This window comes from Erpetoichthys calabaricus, chromosome 10 (genome assembly GCF_900747795.2).
Source record: "Erpetoichthys calabaricus chromosome 10, fErpCal1.3, whole genome shotgun sequence".
Classification (NCBI taxonomy): domain Eukaryota; kingdom Metazoa; phylum Chordata; class Cladistia; order Polypteriformes; family Polypteridae; genus Erpetoichthys; species Erpetoichthys calabaricus.
In genome coordinates, this window is record NC_041403.2 from 149,608,958 (window position 1) to 149,632,261 (window position 23,304).

The 23,304-nt window shown below is 39.0% G+C and overlaps 1 protein-coding gene across 1 annotated transcript in view; it reads left to right on the forward strand.

Annotated features, from left to right (window-relative positions):
• Positions 1-23,304, forward strand: part of LOC114659540 (protein-glutamine gamma-glutamyltransferase 2-like) — a 128,883-nt gene that overhangs the window by 96,003 nt on the left and 9,576 nt on the right. Inside the window, exons 4-9 of the mRNA XM_051932563.1 lie at positions 2,099-2,217; positions 5,973-6,101; positions 8,808-8,985; positions 13,711-13,849; positions 17,124-17,227; positions 21,906-22,145. Coding sequence (XP_051788523.1) covers positions 2,099-2,217; positions 5,973-6,101; positions 8,808-8,985; positions 13,711-13,849; positions 17,124-17,227; positions 21,906-22,145 — 909 coding nt within the window. The remainder of the gene's footprint in view (positions 1-2,098; positions 2,218-5,972; positions 6,102-8,807; positions 8,986-13,710; positions 13,850-17,123; positions 17,228-21,905; positions 22,146-23,304) is intronic.

Here is a 23,304-nt window from a genome sequence, read left to right on the forward strand (position 1 = left end):
CAATCTCTTTTTGCTATTCCATTATTTCACCGAGTAATAATTTCTATTTGTTAGCTCTAATGAGATCTTTACTCTTAGTTTTGTGAGACTTTCAAATTTTAGTACTTTAATAATCTCTAACCTACTCTGCATGTGTATTGTGGCAACGTTTTTGAACCTCTTTACAATGCTGTACTTTGTCTTTTACTCTTTGTCTTTTTTTTCCGATCCGGCATGGAGCCCAGAGTGCAGGAACTGTGTCTGACAATAGCATTCACACAAATGAGAACTGAGTGGACTGTGGGCGTGGTTATAAATGTTTGAGAGGAGGGCGGGACTTGTCACAAACTCTTGGCAAAAAGTCTTGTCTCAGGATTTCCTTTTATATACTGTACAATATAATTACTCTCTGGGTCCAACATCCACTACTTACTGCACATGATCATAATTATTGTGCAATATTTTAGATTATGTGCAATAACCCAATAGGGCAATAGATATTCATTCTTTCCAGTATTTAAATAATGTGCAATAACCCAATAGTGCAATAGTTATTATTCTTTCCATATGTATATAGCGTCACAGAACTTTTTTTTGCAACTTCTTTACAACTTTTTGCACCATTTGTTTATTTACTTGTTGTGTTCTACATGTATGTCTTCACAAAGGAGCTGCTTTTAATCTCATTGTACATGTGTATAGTGACAATAAAAGGTATTCTATTCTCTCTCTCTCTCATATATAATATATATAATAAAATGATAAATAAATGTCACTTTGAGTAAAGTTGATATTGGTGTTTGTTTGTAAAGCTATTTGGTAGTAATAGAGTGGTGGTAATAGTAGAGGAAGCTGCAATCGATTTAAACATTCTCACATTAACAAAGGCACAGCTGATGCAAAAATGTTTTTGCACAAGCTATACCTGAAGTTCCTTTGATGTAAACCACATATTGATAGCACTTAAAACCATTACACCTTTTCCTTGTATTTTTGGGAGGATCTTCGTTTTTTATCAGATAGATAGATAGATACTTTATTAATCCCAAGGGGAAATTCACAAGTGATCAATAAATAAACATAGAAAAATAAAAGTAGAAAAGTACACATACATATACAGTCATACACGGAGCTGCTGAAAAGGCTGGCACTCTCTGCGGCGCTGGAACTAATACAGCATCATCAGCAATTACTCCCAATAGAATGGGTGTCATTTACTATTTCACATTAAGTGGTACATAAATGCAACATCTCACATTACAGAAATTTAAAACACTGACAATATGTCATACAAGTTACAGCTAAGGATTTTGTAGTCTGCACATGTCTATTGCACTCTGTTGACCTCAGAATATATCTTGAAAATGCTTCACACTATGAGAGAAATTGTCAAACTCTGGCTTGTACAGTCATGTCACATTGTCACTGTGCCGCTAAGATTTACAACGTTATAATGTGATTTACTTATTTTTTCAGTGGGGACCCCAGGGACGCCCCCAGCCTAGGCCTGACTCACAGACACTCACTTTGAGAGACACAGTAACACGGCAAATTAAAGCAACTGAGTCATTCTGCTTTTATCAGAGATGCCACCTACATCAAGCCACATGCATGTGTTACATTTGCTCATGCTATCAGCAGCCACAGGCAGAAGACAGTGTAAGTATCCTCACAGATAAATTTCCTGAGAGAAATGCTGAGGCGATTACATTATTCCACCTTTTGGTTTAACTAATCTTTCTCAATATTTCAGAAGTCGATAAATTTATGTTGACATTTCAACAACAAGGATTAAACCAAACTAAGTGTCTGAGGTTTAAATACGATGGGTTCAGATAAGCCCCTCCCTAATGATGTGCTGCTCATTTGCACCTAATCCTTTAGGTTTAAATGCTGTTTAAATATCAAATCTTGATATGTCCACATCTGTTAAAAATGAAAAAACATTTCATGGGTTGAACTTAATATTTCACATGGCTGTATGGGGCAATTCACTTTAACCAGTTACTGAACTTGGAATTTGGTTTCCATTATGCATTTACATTTAAGCTGCAACCAAAGGAAAGAGTTTGGTATATATGGTGCCAGAAGTGATAGCTTTTAATTGTTCATTTTATAGGAGACTCGGTGTACATGAATGATGAGGACAGTCTTTCAGAATATGTGTTGGCGCAAGATGGTCTTATCTTCCGAGGAACTCATAAATCCACTATACCAGCTGCATGGAACTTTGGGCAGGTAAGATATTTTGGTCAATCTTTCCTTTGTTAGCACTCCAGCCTCAGCAATCCAGTTTCTTGGATCTGAAACCTGTTTTATCACAGAAAGGCTTTGGGGACAGATTCTTTTTAGCCACTTATACCTGAGGCCATAGTTTTTTGTGCTTGTTGCAATAAACCCACAAGTTATTCAAAAGCAACAATAGTATTGCTACACACCTATGGGTGTCTTCTGTCAAGTAAGTAATAAGTTTCCATAATGTTTGCTGTCTTGGTAAAATATGTGATTTGCACACATATATTCCAAACAGTGTGTCAAAATTGAGTCATTCTGCTTTTATCAAAGATCCCACCTACATCTAGCCACATACAGTAAAAGGCTCATTACCACTGGATAGTTGTATATGATTGATCATCGTAAAAGGCAGAAAATAAACTTTACAGTGAAACCTCAATTATTCGTCAGGGGTTGGGACTTAGGCCGTGATGGATAAGAGAAAACACAAATAACAGAACAGCTGCTTTAAAAATAATGTAGAGTAGTTTAGTTTACTGAAGGGCGGCACAGTGGCGCAGTGGTAGCGCTGCTGCCTCGCAGTAAGGAGACCCAGGTTTGCTTCCCGGGTCCTCCCTGTGTGGAGTTTGCATGTTCTCCCCGTGTCTGCGTGGGCTTCCTCCAGGTGCTGTGGTTTCCTCCTACGGTCCAAAGACATGCAGGTTAGGTGGATTGGAGATTCTAAATTGGCCTGTGTGTGTGTGTGTGTGTGTGTCTTGCGGTGGGTTGGCACCCTGCCCGGGATTGGTTCCTGCCTTGCGCCCTGTGTTGGCTGGGATTGGCTCCAGCAGACCCCCGTGACCCTGTGTTAGGTTATAGCGGGTTGGAGAATGACTGACTGACTGACTGACTGACTAGTTTAGTGAATAGTCATATTTATGTACAAAACAGAATTATATTAACAAAATACGAGGGGCATTCATATATAAACAGGAATTTATGAGCTATGCTTTATTTATTGAATACAATGAAACGACTTACACACTATTTTTCTATATAGTCTCCTGCCACTGCAATACCCTTATTCCAGTGCTCAGGAAGCTCCTAAATCCCAGAAGAGTTCAAATCTTATGACTGTATGATGACCCAATCTTGCTCAGCGTCAATAACCTCCTCATTCAACTTGAATTTCTTCCCTCCTTGAATACTCTTTCTCTAGACTTAGAGAAAGAGACACTCATCCCCAAACAGATTTTTATGTCTTGAATAAATCTAAGATGGAATGACTCCTTCATTTGTCAAAATGAGAATAATAATGTGCTGCGCACCACTACTGTGTACCTCCTGCTCCGACATCTTGATTACTATTGACAGGAAAGGGGGAAAGAGAAGCTAGCACGACTAACGACAAGTTCAAAGATGCATGTGTTTGTCCAATGAGTCCAACAGAAGCCCTTCTCCCAGTCCCATCACTTACAGAATTCCAGTTCCCATTTTCAACACATTTTTCAGTTTTGTTGGCGTCACAATTTATGTTGGTCATTGTTCATACTCTCTTCCTACTCCGTAAATTTAAGCAATACTTGAAGCACTTTTGCCGTTTTCAGTTTTTGTAACAATTCCAGCACCACATGCATTCGTTTATCAGCAATGACAATGTACAGTGGATTAATTATAACAAAAGAGAAAAGCTATGGAACACTGTTAAAACTGAAGATATTTAACTGACACTGTTGATTTCAAAATGCAGCATGACATGAGGTGCTGGGGATGAACACTATGCACTGGCACAAGGGAGAGTTGTTCCAATGTGCAGAGGTCACAGTGAACCGCCCGGCAGTAGTAGTACAGTAATAGACAGGCACTGGTGTGTGCAATTAAATTTAGTTTGATGGTTAACAGAGACTGACGGTTAATCGAGTGACACATAATTGAGGTTTTACTGTATATGTGACAGGTCGTCTTTTTGGCAGGATCCAAAATGTTACTCAAATCAGGCCAGGAACTTCACTGGCCAGCCCTGAAGAGACTCCCTCATGCCACCCAGTCCCCCAACTGATAACCTGCAGACTACGGCCTAGACAGACTGTGGTCGAATGAAGTACTGCAGGTCCACAGGAAGAAATGTTGGGGTGCGAACCTGGTTGTCCCCATTTAATCAAAAGGTTAATAAATAAACCATGCACCCTGTGGCACAAAAAAGTAACAGAAAAGCCTACCTGAAACCAGAAGCATCTCTTAGGCTTTGGATGCCTCATTCAGTTACTTCGCTAGGAGGTCCATCCTGCAGTGTACTCTTTTTACAGAAAGTGAGGCCTCCTTCCAGTGGCCATGAAATTATATAACTGGGGGACGGGAAGGGGCAAGGTCAAATGCCGCCATTGGACGTATTCTCAAAACTGAAAATTGTGAAGAGAACATGTTTAGGGTCAGCACCCTCTCATGACTCGGAGTGGAAGTACTTACCTGTAAATATGGGAAAACTTGACAAAATCTAAGTCCCAAAATATATCTTGAAAATGTTTCACTATAGGAAGGAAACTGTCAAAATCTGGCTTGTACAGACATGTTGTATAAAGAATTTTTATAAATTGAATGTTTATTTAGCAAAATAGGCAAAAAAGGAGCAAAATACTCAAAAGAGCGGAAACGGATTTGCCTAACAGGCAATCAGTGGTGAAGAAATCCAAAATAAATATCCAAAGGCAGACTTCAAGAAAACAAAGCAAGAAAATCACAAAAAAAAAAACCCCAGTAAATTCAAAGAAATAACAACACTCGCAAAACTACAACACAATCTCAGTGCTCCACTGCTGAATTTCTCTTTTTCTGACTGAATACAAATCCATAAGGAGGACTCAGCAGCAAAGACGTCAATGTGGTCTCACATGCTGGGCTTCACCTACAAAGCACAGAAAATGGCAGTGCATTTAAAGTCACAGAACACAAATAATAAGCACAATTTATAGAAAAATTCATTAAAAAATGAAAAAACATGAATTCAAAACTAACAAAAACCACCCATAAAAATGAAAATACACATAAGCTAAGGAAAGCTCGATATGTAACATAATACTGACATAACACATAAGCATTCTTCTACGTTCTCCCTTCTTACCTCCTGTCTCTCTCTCTTTATCTCTCATTGGCCTTCCTCTTTCTATAGGGTGGTCCAGATCTAATTATGCAATTATGCAATTTTCATTACACTATAACTTATTAAGTTTATTACATAGGGAATTCACAAAAAATTATTTTTGTTGCCAATAGATGGCATCACCTGCCCTGCATTCGTTTATTGCAAGATATTTTGAACAATTCTTTTGTCTTGCATTGTTTTCCTGCATTGCATTAAAAGTTGCATAGTTAGATCTAGGCCACCCTATATAAGGAGAAGGTGGGACACAACTGGCATTTGCCAAGTCCCCCAGCTGTGAGCATTTTGGGGGAACATTGTATGCTGCCACCCAGTTCACAACGCTGTCATTTCAGCTAGTGCCCCTGCCCTTTTTCCTTCATTGCATACTGCCAAGCCCCGCAGTGATCCCTGCATCCCATAATAGCATATGTAGAAAATCTTACTTTGCAGATCTTCCACACAGGACCTCACCTTCCCTTGTTCCATCCTGGAGTGAATTAACACCTAACAACATCATGCGCATCCCTTCATTGGAGTATAAAATATATGTTACCCACTCTGAACATGAAAATCATCTGTTTTGCCTTTTATAAAGCAATACTTCATTTATAATAATTACTTTTTTTTCTTTTTTCCTTAGTTTGAACCTGGTATTTTGGATGCATGCCTTCGGCTCTTGGATGAAAATCCAAAATTTTTGAATAATGCTGATCGTGACTGCTCTAAAAGATGTAGTCCAGTTTACATCACCAGAGTAGTGAGTGCCATGGTAAGAACAGTATACAATTAAGGTTAAATCATTTTTAGATATCTGCATTGTAAAAGGGTTATGAAGAAATAAGCTAACATCTGCTAACGTCCCAGCACTTGGCTAATGTTGCACAATATCAAATTTTCAGTACATGTAAAAATATAATAAGTAAATTGTTGATCTTAATTTGACACATAATTTGCTTCTTTAACTTGATTTGTAAGAAATTTAAGACTTTTATTACCTTCTAACTAAAGACTATCTCGGCAGCATTCTGTTTTTAATTTTATTTAATGGTCACCTTACATAGTGTCTCTATTTAGCACAAATAAATAAATAATTTAAGATACATTTTTTAATTTTTAAAACTTACAGTTCAACTGCAAGATGTGATGCACAATAAGGTAGATACAAGGTAATAAGGTAGATACACATGACTGAGTTTGGCAACAATGTTAACTATTTTGAAAGTTGGAGCATTTCACAATTTTTATTTAATTCATCTAGATTCAGTTAATAATAATATGTTTTATTTATATAGCACCTTTCAGTTATTACAGTTTTGTTTATTAAATAGTTTTGTAACAATGAGTCACCTTCACAGATTCTGCCGATAATTCAACGCAATTACATATCTTAGCAAAGTATATTATACTAGCCATTACCCATGGTTCTGCCCACATAGTAGTGAAACAGGACAGTGAGGATAGCCCTTCCTGACGTCACTCCTGACTGCCTGCAGTCTCGGATTATATCGCTCCTTTAAGTGAACTATGGTACTTGGCGCGATGAGAGAAGTCGCAAAATTAACCGGAATGTTCAAGCAAATTATAGAAAACCCCCCCATCTAAATCCATTAAGTAGTTCTCTCGTTCACTAGCTAAGTAGAGGTAAGGAATGCCCCGAGGCTGGCACAAGACTGAGGGGGGCCCTGCCCCCCTCCGCTCGGTCCGCTGCATGTCTCTCGGAATTGTGCAAATAAATAGTTACCGCAAGCAAATTATGATACATAGCGCAATTAGACAAGTCGCAAAATCAACCGGAATATTCAAGCAAAGTATAGAAAAAAACCTGATCTAAATCCGTTAAGTAGTTCTCTCGTGAAAAGTAGACAGACAGACAGACAGACATTGGATTTTATATATATATATATATATATATATATATAGAGAGAGAGAGAGAGAGAGAGATATGATTTGACAACACTTTACAATGGAGTTAAAAACTGAGCACAAACTCATGGCTCACTAGCTTTAATAAAATGAAGATTGCAATTCAAGTGATTGTAAATGTGGCATCAACTAATGTGTGTTAGTAGTGGAGGGTCTGTGACTAACTGTTGTTCAATTTTCTTAAACATAACAATAGAGTAATATCCAATAATTAGCGATTGAAAAAATCTATTAATACAAAATGACCAATAGTAGCATAAAATCAGTATCAATATTACCCTATGAAAGGAGAAAAGGAACTGAAATAAGTTCCTCATGTAGCTAGTAATATTAGTTAAACCACAGTAATTCTTTAAAATGGTATAAATAAGTAAGATCTTGAATAATGACTGATTTGTTATATAATTGGGATAAGAATGGTAAGTGACGGGCAAGAAAATCAGGGACTTACTGTGATTTTTTTTTTTTTTGTGTATATCTGGGACTGAAAGATCAGGGACTTAAGCTGCTGAAGCCCCCCCACCTCCCGATGCCACCATTTTTAAACTCATCCCATGTTTATATCACTCCAGGCAGCAGCACCTTTCCCATGTTATTAATTAGTTAAAATACCATTTAGCTGCAAGTTGATAATGTTGGCTGCTTACAATAATAATCTGCAGATAAAAATGTTCAATTTAGTCTTACATATTTTTACAGAATTGATTTCTCCTTTCATTTATTTCCAGAGAAGTTACTTTTTTTGCATTTTATTAGTTAACTTTTTTAAACCTTGGGGTTTGGCGGGATGGCTGTCAAAAAAAGGGCCTGTTAAAGCGCATTGAGTCCTTCATTATGTGACTTTGGGCTTATAAGAAATAAATTATTGTTACTTGTGTGCCTGCATGCTCTGCCCAGCGTCTGACACACTTGCATTGGGCATCTGACTGGCTATCAGACAAGCAAAAGTGGAAGGTTTTCAAAATATAAAAGTTCAAGCAACCTCTCACAAGGTAAAACTGAAACAGTAAATTAATTCCTAGCTGAAGTTGCGCAGAACATTTCTCGGTTTAAAGATGGATCGGTTTGCAAATTTGCCAATGCTTTTCAAAGGGAAATTTTGAAATTTTAAAACTTTGTACAGTGCCATCTGTTTAAGATAGCTGAACCAAAACTGAACTATCCAGACAAATTTCTTTGAAAAGTATCTCAACAAAATTATTCTATTGGGGGGATTAGTTACAGGCTTTTGCATTATAAGGGAATACACCTATAAATGATAAGACCAACAACAAAATTAATAATATTTTTGGCGCCATGTATTTTAATCAATTTGTAACTGCTGTGCATTTAAACACATCTGTGTTTTTATGTGCATGCATTATGTGATTAGTCAGTTGTAAAGTCTATAATTTACCTGTAAGCTTCTTCCAGCACTCAGAGCCTGTACTCAGTGAAGATCGCTACTACAGAAACCAACTGAATAGAATAAAATTGAAAGTTATAGTAATCTTATTTTAACTATTCTGTAACCTACCAAAGATGAAATGCTCACCTTCATTCTAACCTTCAGGTTAACTGTAATGATGATAAGGGAGTCCTCACTGGACGATGGGACAATAATTACAAAGACGGAGTGAGTCCAATGAGCTGGAATGGAAGTGTGGAGATTCTTCAAGACTGGGACACCATGTCATGCAAACCAGTCAAGTATGGCCAGTGCTGGGTGTTTGCAGCTGTTGGTTGCACAGGTAATTTTCTCATGTAAAATGTTTTGTACATCATTTTTGGAAGCAGAATTATCCAATGATTTCCTTTAAGAAAAAACATCAGTATTTAATCCACTAAATTCCTATTTAGCATATTTTGCACCCACTGAGGAGAGTTTTCTATTATTTTGCTGAACTACGCTTAAACCACACCCTCGAAAAACATATTTGTCCATTGTTCTGTTTAACGTGTATTCTCCACTACACAGTCACATTGATCTGAAGCCTGTCCCGGCAGCATTGAGCTCAAGGTAAGAACCAGTCCTGAATGAGAATCAAGTCCATCACACGACACACTCACAAGCATTTATATTGTGCCAGTTTAGTGTTTCCAATTACACTGACACACACACACATCTTTGGAATTTATGATTAAAGCAAAAAGCCCATGGTGATACTGGGAGAACCAGTGACATGGTGTAGTTTCCCCATCTGGTGGGAGAGAATAATAAGTCACACTAGTAACCAATGATTTCATTTTATTATACCTAAAATTATACCTAAAGGATGTGAAGTGCTCTGCAAAATACCCCATGGCAAACAAGAGTCCTGTTACTGTTCAGTGTGGACTGAAAACTGAAATATTACTCTGGTATTATGGAATACACAATAAATCAGCATATATATATATATATATATATATATATATATATATATATATATTATATATATATATATATACAGTGGTGTGAAAAACTATTTGCCCCCTTCCTGATTTCTTATTCTTTTGCATGTTTGTCACACAAAATGTTTCTGATCATCAAACACATTTAACCATTAGTCAAATATAACACAAGTAAACACAAAATGCAGTTTGTAAATGGTGGTTTTTATTATTTAGGGAGAAAAAAAAAATCCAAACCTACATGGCCCTGTGTGAAAAAGTAATTGCCCCCTGAACCTAATAACTGGTTGGGCCACCCTTAGCAGCAATAACTGCAATCAAGCGTTTGCGATAACTTGCAATGAGTCTTTTACAGCGCTCTGGAGGAATTTTGGCCCACTCATCTTTGCAAAATTGTTGTAATTCAGCTTTATTTGAGGGTTTTCTAGCATGAACCGCCTTGTTAAGGTCATGCCATAGCATCTCAATTGGATTCAGGTCAGGACTTTGACTAGGCCACTCCAAAGTCTTCATTTTGTTTTTCTTCAGCCATTCAGAGGTGGATTTGCTGGTGTGTTTTGGGTCATTGTCCTGTTGCAGCACCCAAGATCGCTTCAGCTTGAGTTGACGAACAGATGGCCGGACATTCTCCTTCAGGATTTTTTGGTAGACAGTAGAATTCATGGTTCCATCTATCACAGCAAGCCTTCCAGGTCCTGAAGCAGCAAAACAACCCCAGACCATCACACTACCACCACCATATTTTACTGTTGGTATGATGTTCTTTTTCTGAAATGCTGTGTTCCTTTTACGCCAGATGTAACGGGACATTTGCCTTCCAAAAAGTTCAACTTTTGACTCATCAGTCCACAAGGTATTTTCCCAAAAGTCTTGGCAATCATTGAGATGTTTCTTAGCAAAATTGAGACGAGCCCTAATGTTCTTTTTGCTTAACAGTGGTTTGCGTCTTGGAAATCTGCCATGCAGGCCGTTTTTGCCCAGTCTCTTTCTTATGGTGGAGTCGTGAACACTGACCTTAATTGAGGCAAGTGAGGCCTGCAGTTCTTTAGACGTTGTCCCGGGGTCTTTTGTGACCTCTCGGATGAGTCGTCTCTGCGCTCTTGGGGTAATTTTGGTCAGCCGGCCACTCCTGGGAAGGTTCACCACTGTTCCATGTTTTTGCCATTTGTGGATAATGGCTCTCACTGTGGTTCGCTGGAGTCCCAAAGCTTTAGAAATGGCTTTATAACCTTTACCAGACTGATAGATCTCAATTACTTCTGTTCTCATTTGTTCCTGAATTTCTTTGGATCTTGGCATGATGTCTAGCTTTTGAGGTGCTTTTGGTCTACTTCTCTGTGTCAGGCAGCTCCTATTTAAGTGATTTCTTGATTTAAACAGGTGTGGCAGTAATCAGGCCTGGGGGTGGCTACGGAAATTGAGCTCAGGTGTGATACACCACAGTTAGGTTATTTTTGAACAAGGGGGCAATTACTTTTTCACACAGGGCCATGTAGGTTTGGATTTTTTTTCTCCCTAAATAATAAAAACCACCATTTACAAACTGCATTTTGTGTTTACTTGTGTTATATTTGACTAATGGTTAAATGTGTTTGATGATCAGAAACATTTTGTGTGACAAACATGCAAAAGAATAAGAAATCAGGAAGGGGGGCAAATAGTTTTTCACACCACTGTATATATATATATATATAAATATATATATATAATATATATATATATAAATATAATATATATATAAATATAATATATAAAAGGAATTGACTCAACACACTTAAAAAGGTTTGGGGCAGCCACCTGTATATTATTCCTGGCTGCAAAAGAGTCATTGATAAACACAGAGATGTTCTCTATATCAGTTCCAAAACAGAACTGATGAAGGTTTGTCAAGATGGTGGCTTTAAGGGATAGGACAGGAAGTGATGTAAGGGGACTGGAAATGATGTTCTTCATTAGTCAGCTCAGGTGCCAGAAGTGATCGTCTTCTAGGTGCCAGAACCGGAAGTGACGTCATCTGTTTTAAATCAGACAGGTTTTCCCGCAGCTGGTCTGTAGAGATAACAGGAGAAGGTTTAGTGCACCCCGCCACCCCCTGGCCTGGCGTGGAATTACCTTTGCTTGGTCCATACAACATCTTCCTAGTCACACGTGTGTGACAATATATATCTTGTCAGGCTTGGGTCACACAGTTGCACAAATTCATTCAGGGTTTTCAAGAAACATAAACTTTATTCGTATGCAGCATAATAAAGCAGAGGATGACTGGAGGAGAAGATAGACAAGGCAAAAAGACAAAAGGACAGCTGCTGTACAGGCTTTTAAATGTCAGGTCATGCAGCACGGCAGCAGCAGCAAGCCAGCAGCTAATGGAGCAAAGAGGAGGTAAACAAAACTGCTGAACATTGACTAATGTCCTGAATAAACTTTGCCATTTCACTGGAAAAAAGTGTTCTCTTCATCGCCCTAACCTAATACTTTTCTGCACTGTTGATTAGCTAATGAAAAGTCAAATCAGGAAATGTGGGAATAATCAAACAAACAGATAACCTAGTACAGATTCTAACTGTTTTAATTGGAAGTGAGTTACTTTTTGTTTTGCAAATGTTTTTGATAAGCGAAATGCTCAGTGTAAGTGACATTTGCTAATTATTTAGGTTATGTTAAGCTGAAGAAGTATTTTCTTAGTTATGTTAAATGTTTGCCTATAAATTAGTTCAAAGTAAATGGGAGGTTCTTATAACCCCCCAAAAGCTGAATTGAATTGGTATATTCTAACTGTTTCTTGTCCCTCTGACTACAGTTTAGTCTCAGTTATTGACCTGCCTTGCTGTAAGTATGGCATGGAGGGCACACGGTTTCAAACTGGGCCTTAACGTGCTCAGTTGTATGTAATGTAATATGCTCTATTGAACGTGCAGTGCCGTATGTTTAGAGCACACTGATGGTGAAGTATTGCATAGAAAAATAACTCCTCTTTAAGTATAGAAAATGATTGAAGATTAACAAGAAAAAGTTAAGTTTAAGAAGAAATATTTTTTCCTTTTTAGCCTTTTTATTCTGCATGTGTAACAACTTTTCTCTAGTCCTTGTGTTTTCACTAAACCTTTTTAACACCAGAATTACCAAAGCCTACGAAAAAAACTCGGAAATACATCCTCCCTTAAATCCCTTCGCACCACTCCATCAGCGTCTTTTTGTCTTCTAAATGTGTTGATAAGCAGCAAGCAGCCTGCTATCACATCCCCCCAACGGCGCACAAGGTTTTCTCAGCTCAAGTCTGTTTACCTGCATGTCATTTGCTTAGAGTTGTACAGAGTAAATACTATATCGTTATTTGGAACACATGCATTTCATGCGTGTTCCGTGTCTACAACAATCTGTGTAAACACATTGTTAGAACAGAAACGTTTTTCATGTTTTTGTAATAATTGACAAAATGTAGACATGAAGTGTATAATGTGTGAGGCCTGAAGTCCACATATCAAATAAACACTTTCACAAAAGATGCAAGTATAACAAAAGAAATGTGCTTCTATTCAAGAATATAAGTGCAGAAAAAGAACCTGTGTTAGTGTGCGACATTGACACACCTTTGATACGACCGCTTTGGTGGCGCAACAGTAAGAACTGCTGATTGGTGATCAAAAGTTCATGGTTTCGACCCCGTACAATTCCGTTTTGAGAAGTGACCTGCTCTTATTCTTACTATTTTAGAATAAAAACATACATTTGATTTGAGTCTGTAACAGCCGGTGTAAATTTATGGTACTTGTAAAGGTTAGCTTTGTGTGTTTTTTTTTTTTTTTTATTCAGTTTTATTCTCCCAGTCACGTTCACGCTCCCCCCATCTGACACTGTGTTTTCACATAAAGATGTGCTATAACAAAGGTGAACTCGGATGATGACGAGGGTTCTACATCGGAGAAAGAATGCACGTCTCACTTCTGCCGTTTTTGGTACTTGCCATTTAGCGGCTCATAGTAGCACTATGCGAAAATGGGAAGGGGCCAGTTTTTTTAAAAGTCTTTCAACAAATGATTTCACTCTTATTTTGCTAACAGGTGCTTTTGTACATTTTTCAGTGCTGCGGTGTTTAGGTATTCCCAGTCGTGTGATTACAAATTACCTGTCTGCTCATGACACAAACAGCAACTTGGTCATCGAACGTTATTTTGATGAAAATCTACGACTAATACCCAACAAATCTAAAGACATGATATGGTAAGTATATTGTCTCTGAAATACTGTATATTTTTTCAGGGAAACCAGTAAGGAGTAACAATGTTCTAAGATGTTTCATTATGCCCAAATTTTTCTGTCACTGAATCAGCGAACCAAATAAGTTATTCTTGGCTTGCTTTCTCTTTTAAGATACTTCATGAATGCGAAGAATGTGAGCGAAGCAAAATTAGACTGTAGAACCATGCACGTTATTATTCTATTTACCATTTATTTATATTTCAGCCTTGTAGCCCAGAAATAGACGCACATCCACTCCACCTGAGCTTATCATTAGCTGCTTGTCCTTCATATCTGAGGCATTGGGCATCGACTCTTCTTGAGCCGCACATTGGGCAACATGCCTTTTTGTGTTGCACATCAATAATTGTGCTTTAATCTTGGAATCTTGTAAGACATGTCTTGTGGAGTGTTAGGGCTATTATGTCCCTGGGTTTACAGAGTGAGAGTTATGTGTTCCATTTATGGTGTTAATTTGTATTGATTTAAGGAGAATGGTATTGATTTTCATGGACAGGACATTAAGAGCCATTGGACGATTGGGGAAATCCATTTTGAGGGCTGCATCTGTGCAGTTTGTGGAGATTGCTGTCTTTTGAGTTTAATTGGGTTCTGGTCTGTGGATACAACAAGGTGATTAATAAAACAGTGTGGAGTAGACCGAATGAGAACCAGAACATCCAGTATTGAGGTCATGTTGAATTGCTGTGTCTTCTTAACAACAGTGAAGCTGACATCCAGACCGCTGTGGCACCATCAGTGCTTCAGCACAACACGTTGTTTGGCTACATAACCTACTTTAAATAAATTATTTTAAAAATGATTAACAATGATTTACTATTTTAAAAAATCCATAAATACTGTATATATTTGCTAAGTGTTTATCCTTGATAATGAATAAATGTGCCTTTCTGTAATGCGTTTAAAGATTAAAGGATTTTGAATAATGTGAACATTAGAAGTTCAATTATACTGGTCTGCAGAAAGAAAAAAATATTTCCCTGCTGGAAAAACATTTAGGTGCTCTTTATAGATTTGCCAGTGCTGAATCCAAATCTGCCAACAAAGTTGTTTGATTCCATCAAGATTCTTGAGAAATGTAGATTTAAAAACAGTATTTTAGAGGAAAAAAACATTTTTTTAAATGTAGGATCCCAAACTTAACCCTGATTGCCAATTCTGCAACTGTAAGAAAGATCTTTGACATTTTTTTCACAAGTGGTGTAAGTGACTGCACTACCAAGGTGAACTCCTCATAAATGTAGGAAGAATTTTCTGATTTGTTCAAGCAAGCACACAACATATTTCACTTTGTCAAAAGCACAACTTGAAAAATAAATCAACCTTCACTGTTAGACAGCTGAGGTGCTACATAACCTTGGGAGTGAAAGGCTGGGCTTAGCTCACTAGTGGGATTCTGTGGTATAGCGGGTCTGCGGCCCTAAACGATTGGCCAGTTTTTTAAATAAATAATCGTCGCACTCGTGGCTTAAGGACGAGGCGTGGCAGTGTGGCCGGAGCGGTTCCCGGATGCGATTTGAATGGCTCCCAGAAGAGAGATGGGAGCATGGAGCAGGACCCACATCGTCACAGATTCCCCTCCAATTCCTTTTATATTCTGTCTACTACTTTCAAAAATGTGCTAAATCAGTATGTGGTGGAGTAGGTCGGCTCCACTCTCCCTGTAGCATTCGGGAGCCTGTTGAACCCACTACCGCCAATAACGTACCTGAGGGATGAGACTAGCAAATGAGAACACAACACACAAACCAAAGGGTAGGTGCATAAAGGTGCCAAGTGCTTTTATTAAAACCATCAAAAACCCAACCAGTGTTCAAAAGTGCAGTGCATTCAATAAATAAAGTAATTAATCCTTTAAAATGAAGTGTCCATGTGGAGGATACATACAATACATTAAATTAATAATCCTTTAGAAGTGAGGTTAAAACAACACAGGAAACTGTCCTTAGAATATGAGCCCTAGTGCAACCCTTTAAAATCTGACATCTCCTTGGCGTAACCCTAACTGGGTCCTTCCTGCCAAGGAGGTGCCTAACTGTCAGTTCAGCCAACCTTCCACGATGCTCCTAGACCCGGACCCCTGTAGCTGTCTCTGGCTCCTGGCAGGGCACCATCCCTCTGACTCCTGCTGCCAGGCTTGCACCCCTGTGGTCCATGGCTCCCCCACAGAATGCCTCACTGAGCCTTCCAATTCCCCAGCAGCCACACTGCCCCTCTCTCTCGACCTTATGTGGTGTCGCTACATCTGAGCAGCACATCAGTCACTCCAACTCCTAGGACACTCGACCAGAGTGACCTCCTTCGGCCCCTGAGCGTCGGCCACATGCTCCTTTGAGGGACTTCCTCCCTGCTGTCTGTCTTCTCTCCCTCTCATTCACTCGCACCGGCTCTCTGTCACTAGTGCCTTCTCTCTCCATCTCTTAACCTCCTTCTCTGATCGTCACTGTTCTTCTTCTTTTTTTCTTGGGCCGGTTCATTCTTATATGCTTCCGGGGGCATCATGTCTTAATCGTGAACCACTGCAAACCGATGAACTAATTGTGACAGATCACACCCTCATGTGCAAGTGCATCTCACCCCAATTACTCCACCAACCCCTCCCAGCAGCACGATCATGCACACCCATAGAGATCAAGCCAGCAAATTAATTATTTATTTATTAAAATGGCCACCTTATTCTGAGCTATGGACTCACTATACCACACAGTAATCTTTGTTGTCTCAGTAAAGGAGGGCTGTGTATTCTTTTATCATTTGCTTCCTATTACCTGGCTAAGACCATACATGGATCAACCCGACCTTGCATATTTTTGCAAAATAATTTAAACAATGACTTTTTCCTAAATATTAGTTACATGCTATTTTGAAGGAATAAGAAGAGAGGAAAAAAATATTAATTGAATGCAAAAATGTGTAGTTGGGTTATTTCCATCAGAACTAGCATTAAGAATGAGGAAGACTGCCATTTTTAGCACAACATATACTTCGAATAATATTCTGAGTATAAAAAGTACTTATTGCATAAAACAAATGTAACTTATTTTTAAAACACATTTTTTTTTTAAATGATGTTTTTTGCTGAATCTGATATCTTGCAGAAATGGTTTATCATAGAGAAATTCCAGTTTCAGAAACAGGTTCTGCTCACATCAATCTATAAAGTACAACCATTTTGGTGCAGGCCAATGTTGTTTTTGTAAATCCTATGGATATTTTAAAATTTCTTCCATTACAGGAATTTTCACTGCTGGGTGGAATCTTGGATGACCCGTCCAGACTTAAAAAGTGGCTTTGATGGTTGGCAGGCAAGTGATCCAACACCACAAGAAAGAAGTGAGGGTAAGTAGAGGCAAATTAAAGCTGATGATGGCCAGGGTCGTAACTAGAATGATATTGTAGCGTCTCATGAGAGAGGCCTATCTTAACGTGCTCTGTCCGAAAAGCCAGATTAACTAATAGTGACAGGATCCCTGGATGTAACTGTGACTGGGATGGCTTAATAAGTAAAGCATATTTGGGGGCATCACTGAGTTACCACACCAACAGTTGGAAACAGGAAGACAGTTAAGATGTAACCCTTTTTAGGGTTGCCCAGGACTTATCAGCAGTGTAGAGATAGCTGAGTCCAGTATGGCAATCATAGCAGAATGATCTCAGGATTTATACAGAACAGTCCTGACCCTAAAAGTGGTCCCAACATTTAACTCAGAAGTGCTTTCCTGGAAAGCATAAAAGCTGCTTTTAGCCACTTGACAAGTGGTTGAAATATAAAGATTTACTGTAGCTGGTGGGAGGTGTGGTAGAAATGCACATATTAAATAAACAAAACTTATCATCTACCAGGACAAGTCTGATAAAACCTTTCTGAGTCAGTAATCAGTGAGGAGAAAGCTTGTCCGTCTACGTCATTTATTTACTCTTGCAGCACCATGCTAAAGAGGGAGCATCCATCACAGCAGTCTGTTACAGAATGATCAGAATAGTCAGATAAGTAAGAGCAGAGGTCTGTTTTATAAACAACTGAGTTTGCAGTGCTGAATTAATGCTTACATGCCATACTCTGATTGGGTAAAAGATGTGGGGTGCTCTAGCATAGAGCACATCAAGCCTCCAATAAAAGGTGTTCTGCATTATATCCTTGCTCTTCAATATGTCTTCAATTCAGGCCTTATTCTGTTATGAAAACTGAACCTATGCCATCTAGTAAATCTTAGTAGGTGCACGAAAGAACACTACATCAACCAGTTTCTTGAACCACCCCCCTGGAACATTCTGCTTATTTACTTGACCATTTTAGCTGTCTCTTCATGACATTTTAAAAACAAATGCTTATATATTTCAATGTGCACTGCAAACCAAAATACTTAACTGCTGTTGCCTCTAAATGTATCCTCTCATAGAGGAAGTGAGGCCAGTGCTATATTAAAGTGTGACGATGAACAAGAAAGATATGCTGTGGTACAAAAGTGGAATGAGAAACATCTAAATGCAGAGCCACAAGGCCTTGATGTCAGGGCAGTTTAGGGCATGTTGTCAGCATGGTTTTAGGACAGCAGTTTTAGGGAGGATGTTTGTATACACAGGATGGATCAGTGGAGAGAAGCAGAAAGAATAGTTGGGCACAAACAAAAAAATACATTCAGCACTTTGCATACATAAGAACAAGTGTATTACAGCCAAAGAGGAGAACGTAAGAGAACACAGACATGGGCGTCAAAGTGGGGGAGAAGGGTAATGGTTCTCATTTGATAGTCTCATCCCTCAGATACGTTATCAGTGGTAGCGGGTTCAACAGGCTACCGGGAGAGTGGAGCTAACCCCAGTGCAGGATTTACGTATAAGCTACACAAGCTATAGCTTAGGGCCCCCGCCTTCTTGGGGGCCCCCAAAACAAATTGTCCGAGTGAGCAATTGTCATATATACTTCAGCATTATTTGTCTCAATCAGGTCCGGCCTTAGGCATCGGCGAAGTAGGCGACCGCCTAAGGCCCCGGTGTCCGGGGGGCCCCGGATCGACTCCTTGGTCTAATTTTCACGCATTTCACAGAGCTTCCAGGGGGCCCCTGGACCCCCCTTTCGCCTAGGACCCCATAATACCTAAGACCGGGCCTGGCTAACCCTCTCCACCACATACTGATTTAACACATTTTTAAAAGTGGTAGACAGAATATTAAAGGAACTGTAGGGGAATCCCACTAGTGAACTAAACCCACCATTTTCACTCCCAAGGTTCCGCAGCACCTCAGCTGTCTAACAGTGAAGGTCGATTTATTTTTAAAGTCATGCTTTTGAGGAAGTTACCCAGGACCCACTGGGGGGGTTGGGGGCTCAAAACTTGGAATGAAAATTTTGTTTTTGAGAGGAAGAGGCCCACAGAAATTGTTCATGTATAGGGCCTAGAGTTCTGTGTTACACCCCAGAACAGAGGCAATAGGCTTTTTCAATGGGAGCGATTTCTCCGTTGCCAGTTTATTCCAGAATGAGCTGCCAAATCCCATACCAAAAGGTGTGTAACAGATATAGCAACGGAACAGACACACTGCAATGTACAGTGGTGTGAAAAACTATTTGCCCCCTTCCTGATTTCTTATTCTTTTGCATGTTTGTCACACAAAATGTTTCTGATCATCAAACACATTTAACCATTAGTCAAATATAACACAAGTAAACACAAAATGCAGTTTTTAAATGATGGTGTTTATTATTTAGGGAGAAAAAAAATCCAAACCTACATGGCCCTGTGTGAAAAAGTAATTGCCCCCTTGTTAAAAATAACCTAACTGTGGTGTATCACACCTGAGTTCAATTTCCGTAGCCACCCCCAGGCCTGATTACTGCCACACCTGTTTCAATCAAGAAATCACTTAAATAGGAGCTGCCTGACACAGAGAAGTAGACCAAAAGCACCTCAAAAGCTAGACATAATGCCAAGATCCAAAGAAATTCAGGAACAAATGAGAACAGAAGTAATTGAGATCTATCAGTCTGGTAAAGGTTATAAAGCCATTTCTAAAGCTTTGGGACTCCAGCGAACCACAGTGAGAGCCATTATCCACAAATGGCAAAAACATGGAACAGTGGTGAACCTTCCCAGGAGTGGCCGGCTGACCAAAATTACCCCAAGAGCGCAGAGACGACTCATCCGAGAGGTCACAAAAGACCCCAGGACAACGTCTAAAGAACTGCAGGCCTCACTTGCCTCAATTAAGGTCAGTGTTCACGAATCCACCAAAAGAAAGATACTGGGCAAAAACGGCCTGCATGGCAGAATTCCAAGACGCAAACCACTGTTAAGCAAAAAGAACATTAGGGCTCGTCTCAATTTTGCTAAGAAACATCTCAATGATTGCCAAGACTTTTGGGAAAATACCTTGTGGACTGATGAGTCAAAAGTTGAACTTTTTGGAAGGCAAATGTCCCGTTACATCTGGCGTAAAAGGAACACAGCATTTCAGAAAAAGAACATCATACCAACAGTAAAATATGGTGGTGGTAGTGTGATGGTCTGGGGTTGTTTTGCTGCTTCAGGACCTGGAAGGCTTGCTGTAATAGATGGAACCATGAATTCTACTGTCTACCAAAAAATCCTGAAGGAGAATGTCCGGCCATCTGTTCGTCAACTCAAGCTGAAGCGATCTTGGGTGCTGCAACAGGACAATGACCCAAAACATACCAGCAAATCCACCTCTGAATGGCTGAAGAAAAACAAAATGAAGACTTTGGAGTGGCCTAGTCAAAGTCCTGACCTGAATCCAATTGAGATGCTATGGCATGACCTTAAAAAGGCGGTTCATGCTAGAAAACCCTCAAATAAAGATGAATTACAACAATTTTGCAAAGATGAGTGGGCCAAAATTCCTCCAGAGCGCTGTAAAAGACTCATTGCAAGTTATCGCAAACGCTTGATTGCAGTTATTGCTGCTAAGGGTGGCCCAACCAGTTATTAGGTTCAGGGGGCAATTACTTTTTCACACAGGGCCATGTAGGTTTGGATTTTTTTTTCTCCCTAAATAAAAAAAACACCATTTACAAACTGCATTTTGTGTTTACTTGTGTTATATTTGACTAATGGTTAAATGTGTTTGATGATCAGAAACATTTTGTGTGACAAACATGCAAAAGAATAAGAAATCAGGAAGGGGGCAAATAGTTTTTCACACCACTGTAAACTTCAACACTGAGGTCCACGTTGATTATTTAGATTTCAACCCGTCTTAGACAGGTAGCACAGCTGGTGTCCATGTGTATAGATCCAACAACAGCCCCATTCAAATACACACAAGTTACAAAACATTTGAACAGGAGTATCGGTAGGCTTTGTGCCTTAGAAACCAAGTTACCCAAACTATTCTATAACTTTTTAGTAATTGTTTATCGCTCTGATGCTAATCTTTCTGGTCATAAAATAGGTCATTACGACAGTAATTGATAATTAATTGCAGAATTATGGTATTTGAGGGTTCCTGTAGAACTAATCAGCACATCATCATCATCTCATAGCAGGCTTAAGTTTCGAGTTTGATATTTTTCCATCCAGCCGTTTAAGCTCCAGACCATCCTCAAGAAACTGTTATACACAGACAGACACACACCCATCATCGAGATATCAATGTTTTCGGTATCAGGGGATCCTAAAACACTGAGATCCATCAAAAACCAGAGAACGAAATGTTTGACGAATCTAAAGCTTTTGCTCTTCCCCCATAGATGATAGGTTATGGTGGGGCAGGGTGCAAAGCAAAAGGAAGAAAACGTTTGACTTAGCTGAAGATGAAACAGCAGTCATAGTGAGGCATTATTTAGACATTTTGCTGTCGGTATAAAGGAGCCCCAGTAGCATTTCTGATATACTTCTGCTGAATAATTTGTTGGCTAAAACTCCTTAATGTTAAGCATGTCATAGAGAAGAAGTGCAGCATCTTCATAAATATCACAATTGTCATAAAGCAATGATTTATCTTTTTTATGTTTTAAACATGAATTTTAAATTAACTGTGGCATTGTCTGTATCCTTAGGAGCATACTGCTGTGGTCCTGTCCCAGTCAGGGCTATTAAAGAGGGAGAGCTAACCGTAAAGTATGATGCCCCGTTTGTTTTTGCGGAGGTCAACGCTGATGAGGTTTGCTTTATTAAGCGTAAAGATGGCACACAAGAGAAGATGCATTTTACTGCAAAAGTGGGTGAAAAAATCAGCACCAAAGGTGTTGGTTCAGATAAACGAGAAGATATCACACACTTGTATAAGTATCCCGAAGGTAAGTAGGAGAATGGCTTACTTTTTTCGTTCTGCAAAAATGAATACTTAGTACAACTATATGCTAGTTCTTTCATATTATTTGGATTTGTTTATTTAAAAAGACGGTTAAACTTTTTGTGTAACATTAGTGGGGCAATAAGAACATTCAGTGGTTAGCGGTGCCGAATCACAGGTCCAGGAATATGGCTTTAAACCTTACTTGCATATTCTTCCAGTGTTCATGTAAGGTTTCTCTAGATACTCCTGCCTTCTTCTCACACAGCAAATTTAGGTTAATTGACACCTGAGTATGGGCACTTGTGCCAGTATATCCTTTCTGGGGTTAACTCCTACCTTGCATATGATGTTCCAGGGATAGTCTCAGCTCCCCACAAGCATGCAAATGAATAACAGAATAGAGAAAATGGGTTCCATTTCAACCTGTTTTGCCAGTTCATGGTCATGGTAAGCCAGTATCTATCCTGACTGCAGTGGGCACATGAATGGAAACCTTCTTGGAAGGAGCACCTATAGTTTATTTTTTAATTACTACAGCATAACTTAACCTACCTCTCAAATAGTGTAAAATAGGTAAACATTTACGCAATCTTAGAGGCCACTGTGTTAACAAAGAGTTGCAGTTGTGCACTTCTTAAAGTTATGTGGTTTTCTCTAATTCCTAGCCCACCACTCCCAGACACTTTTTAAAATTTGTTATTCATACTCAATATTATTTTGTGCAAAAGAATATTACCAACTTTTATTATAGGCTCACCTACCCTTCTGTAGCTAGAGTAGGAATCACAAGGCCATAGTTTGAATCAATGAGGAGCAACCTATGAAAGGTGAAATGTGAATTTTTAAAAATAGGTACAATTTTTACAGAATATTTAAGGAGTTATCCTGATTTTATGAAAGTCTGGGGATATGCAAAACCCTGCTTACTCTTTTTCTTCAGGCAAAGAGGCAGAGTATGAAATAATTGAACAGACACAGAAAGAGGTTTGGGGGCATTCACCCATATACTTGAATCAGGCTGCTAAAATGAAAGACTGGTTCCAAATGACATGTCTCAACAGACTTTTAGTCCAACAATAGAACGACAACAATAGGCAAACATGGTGGTTTGGGAAGTTTCGTCATTGGGACAGGAACCGAACGTGACATCATCAGGGCAG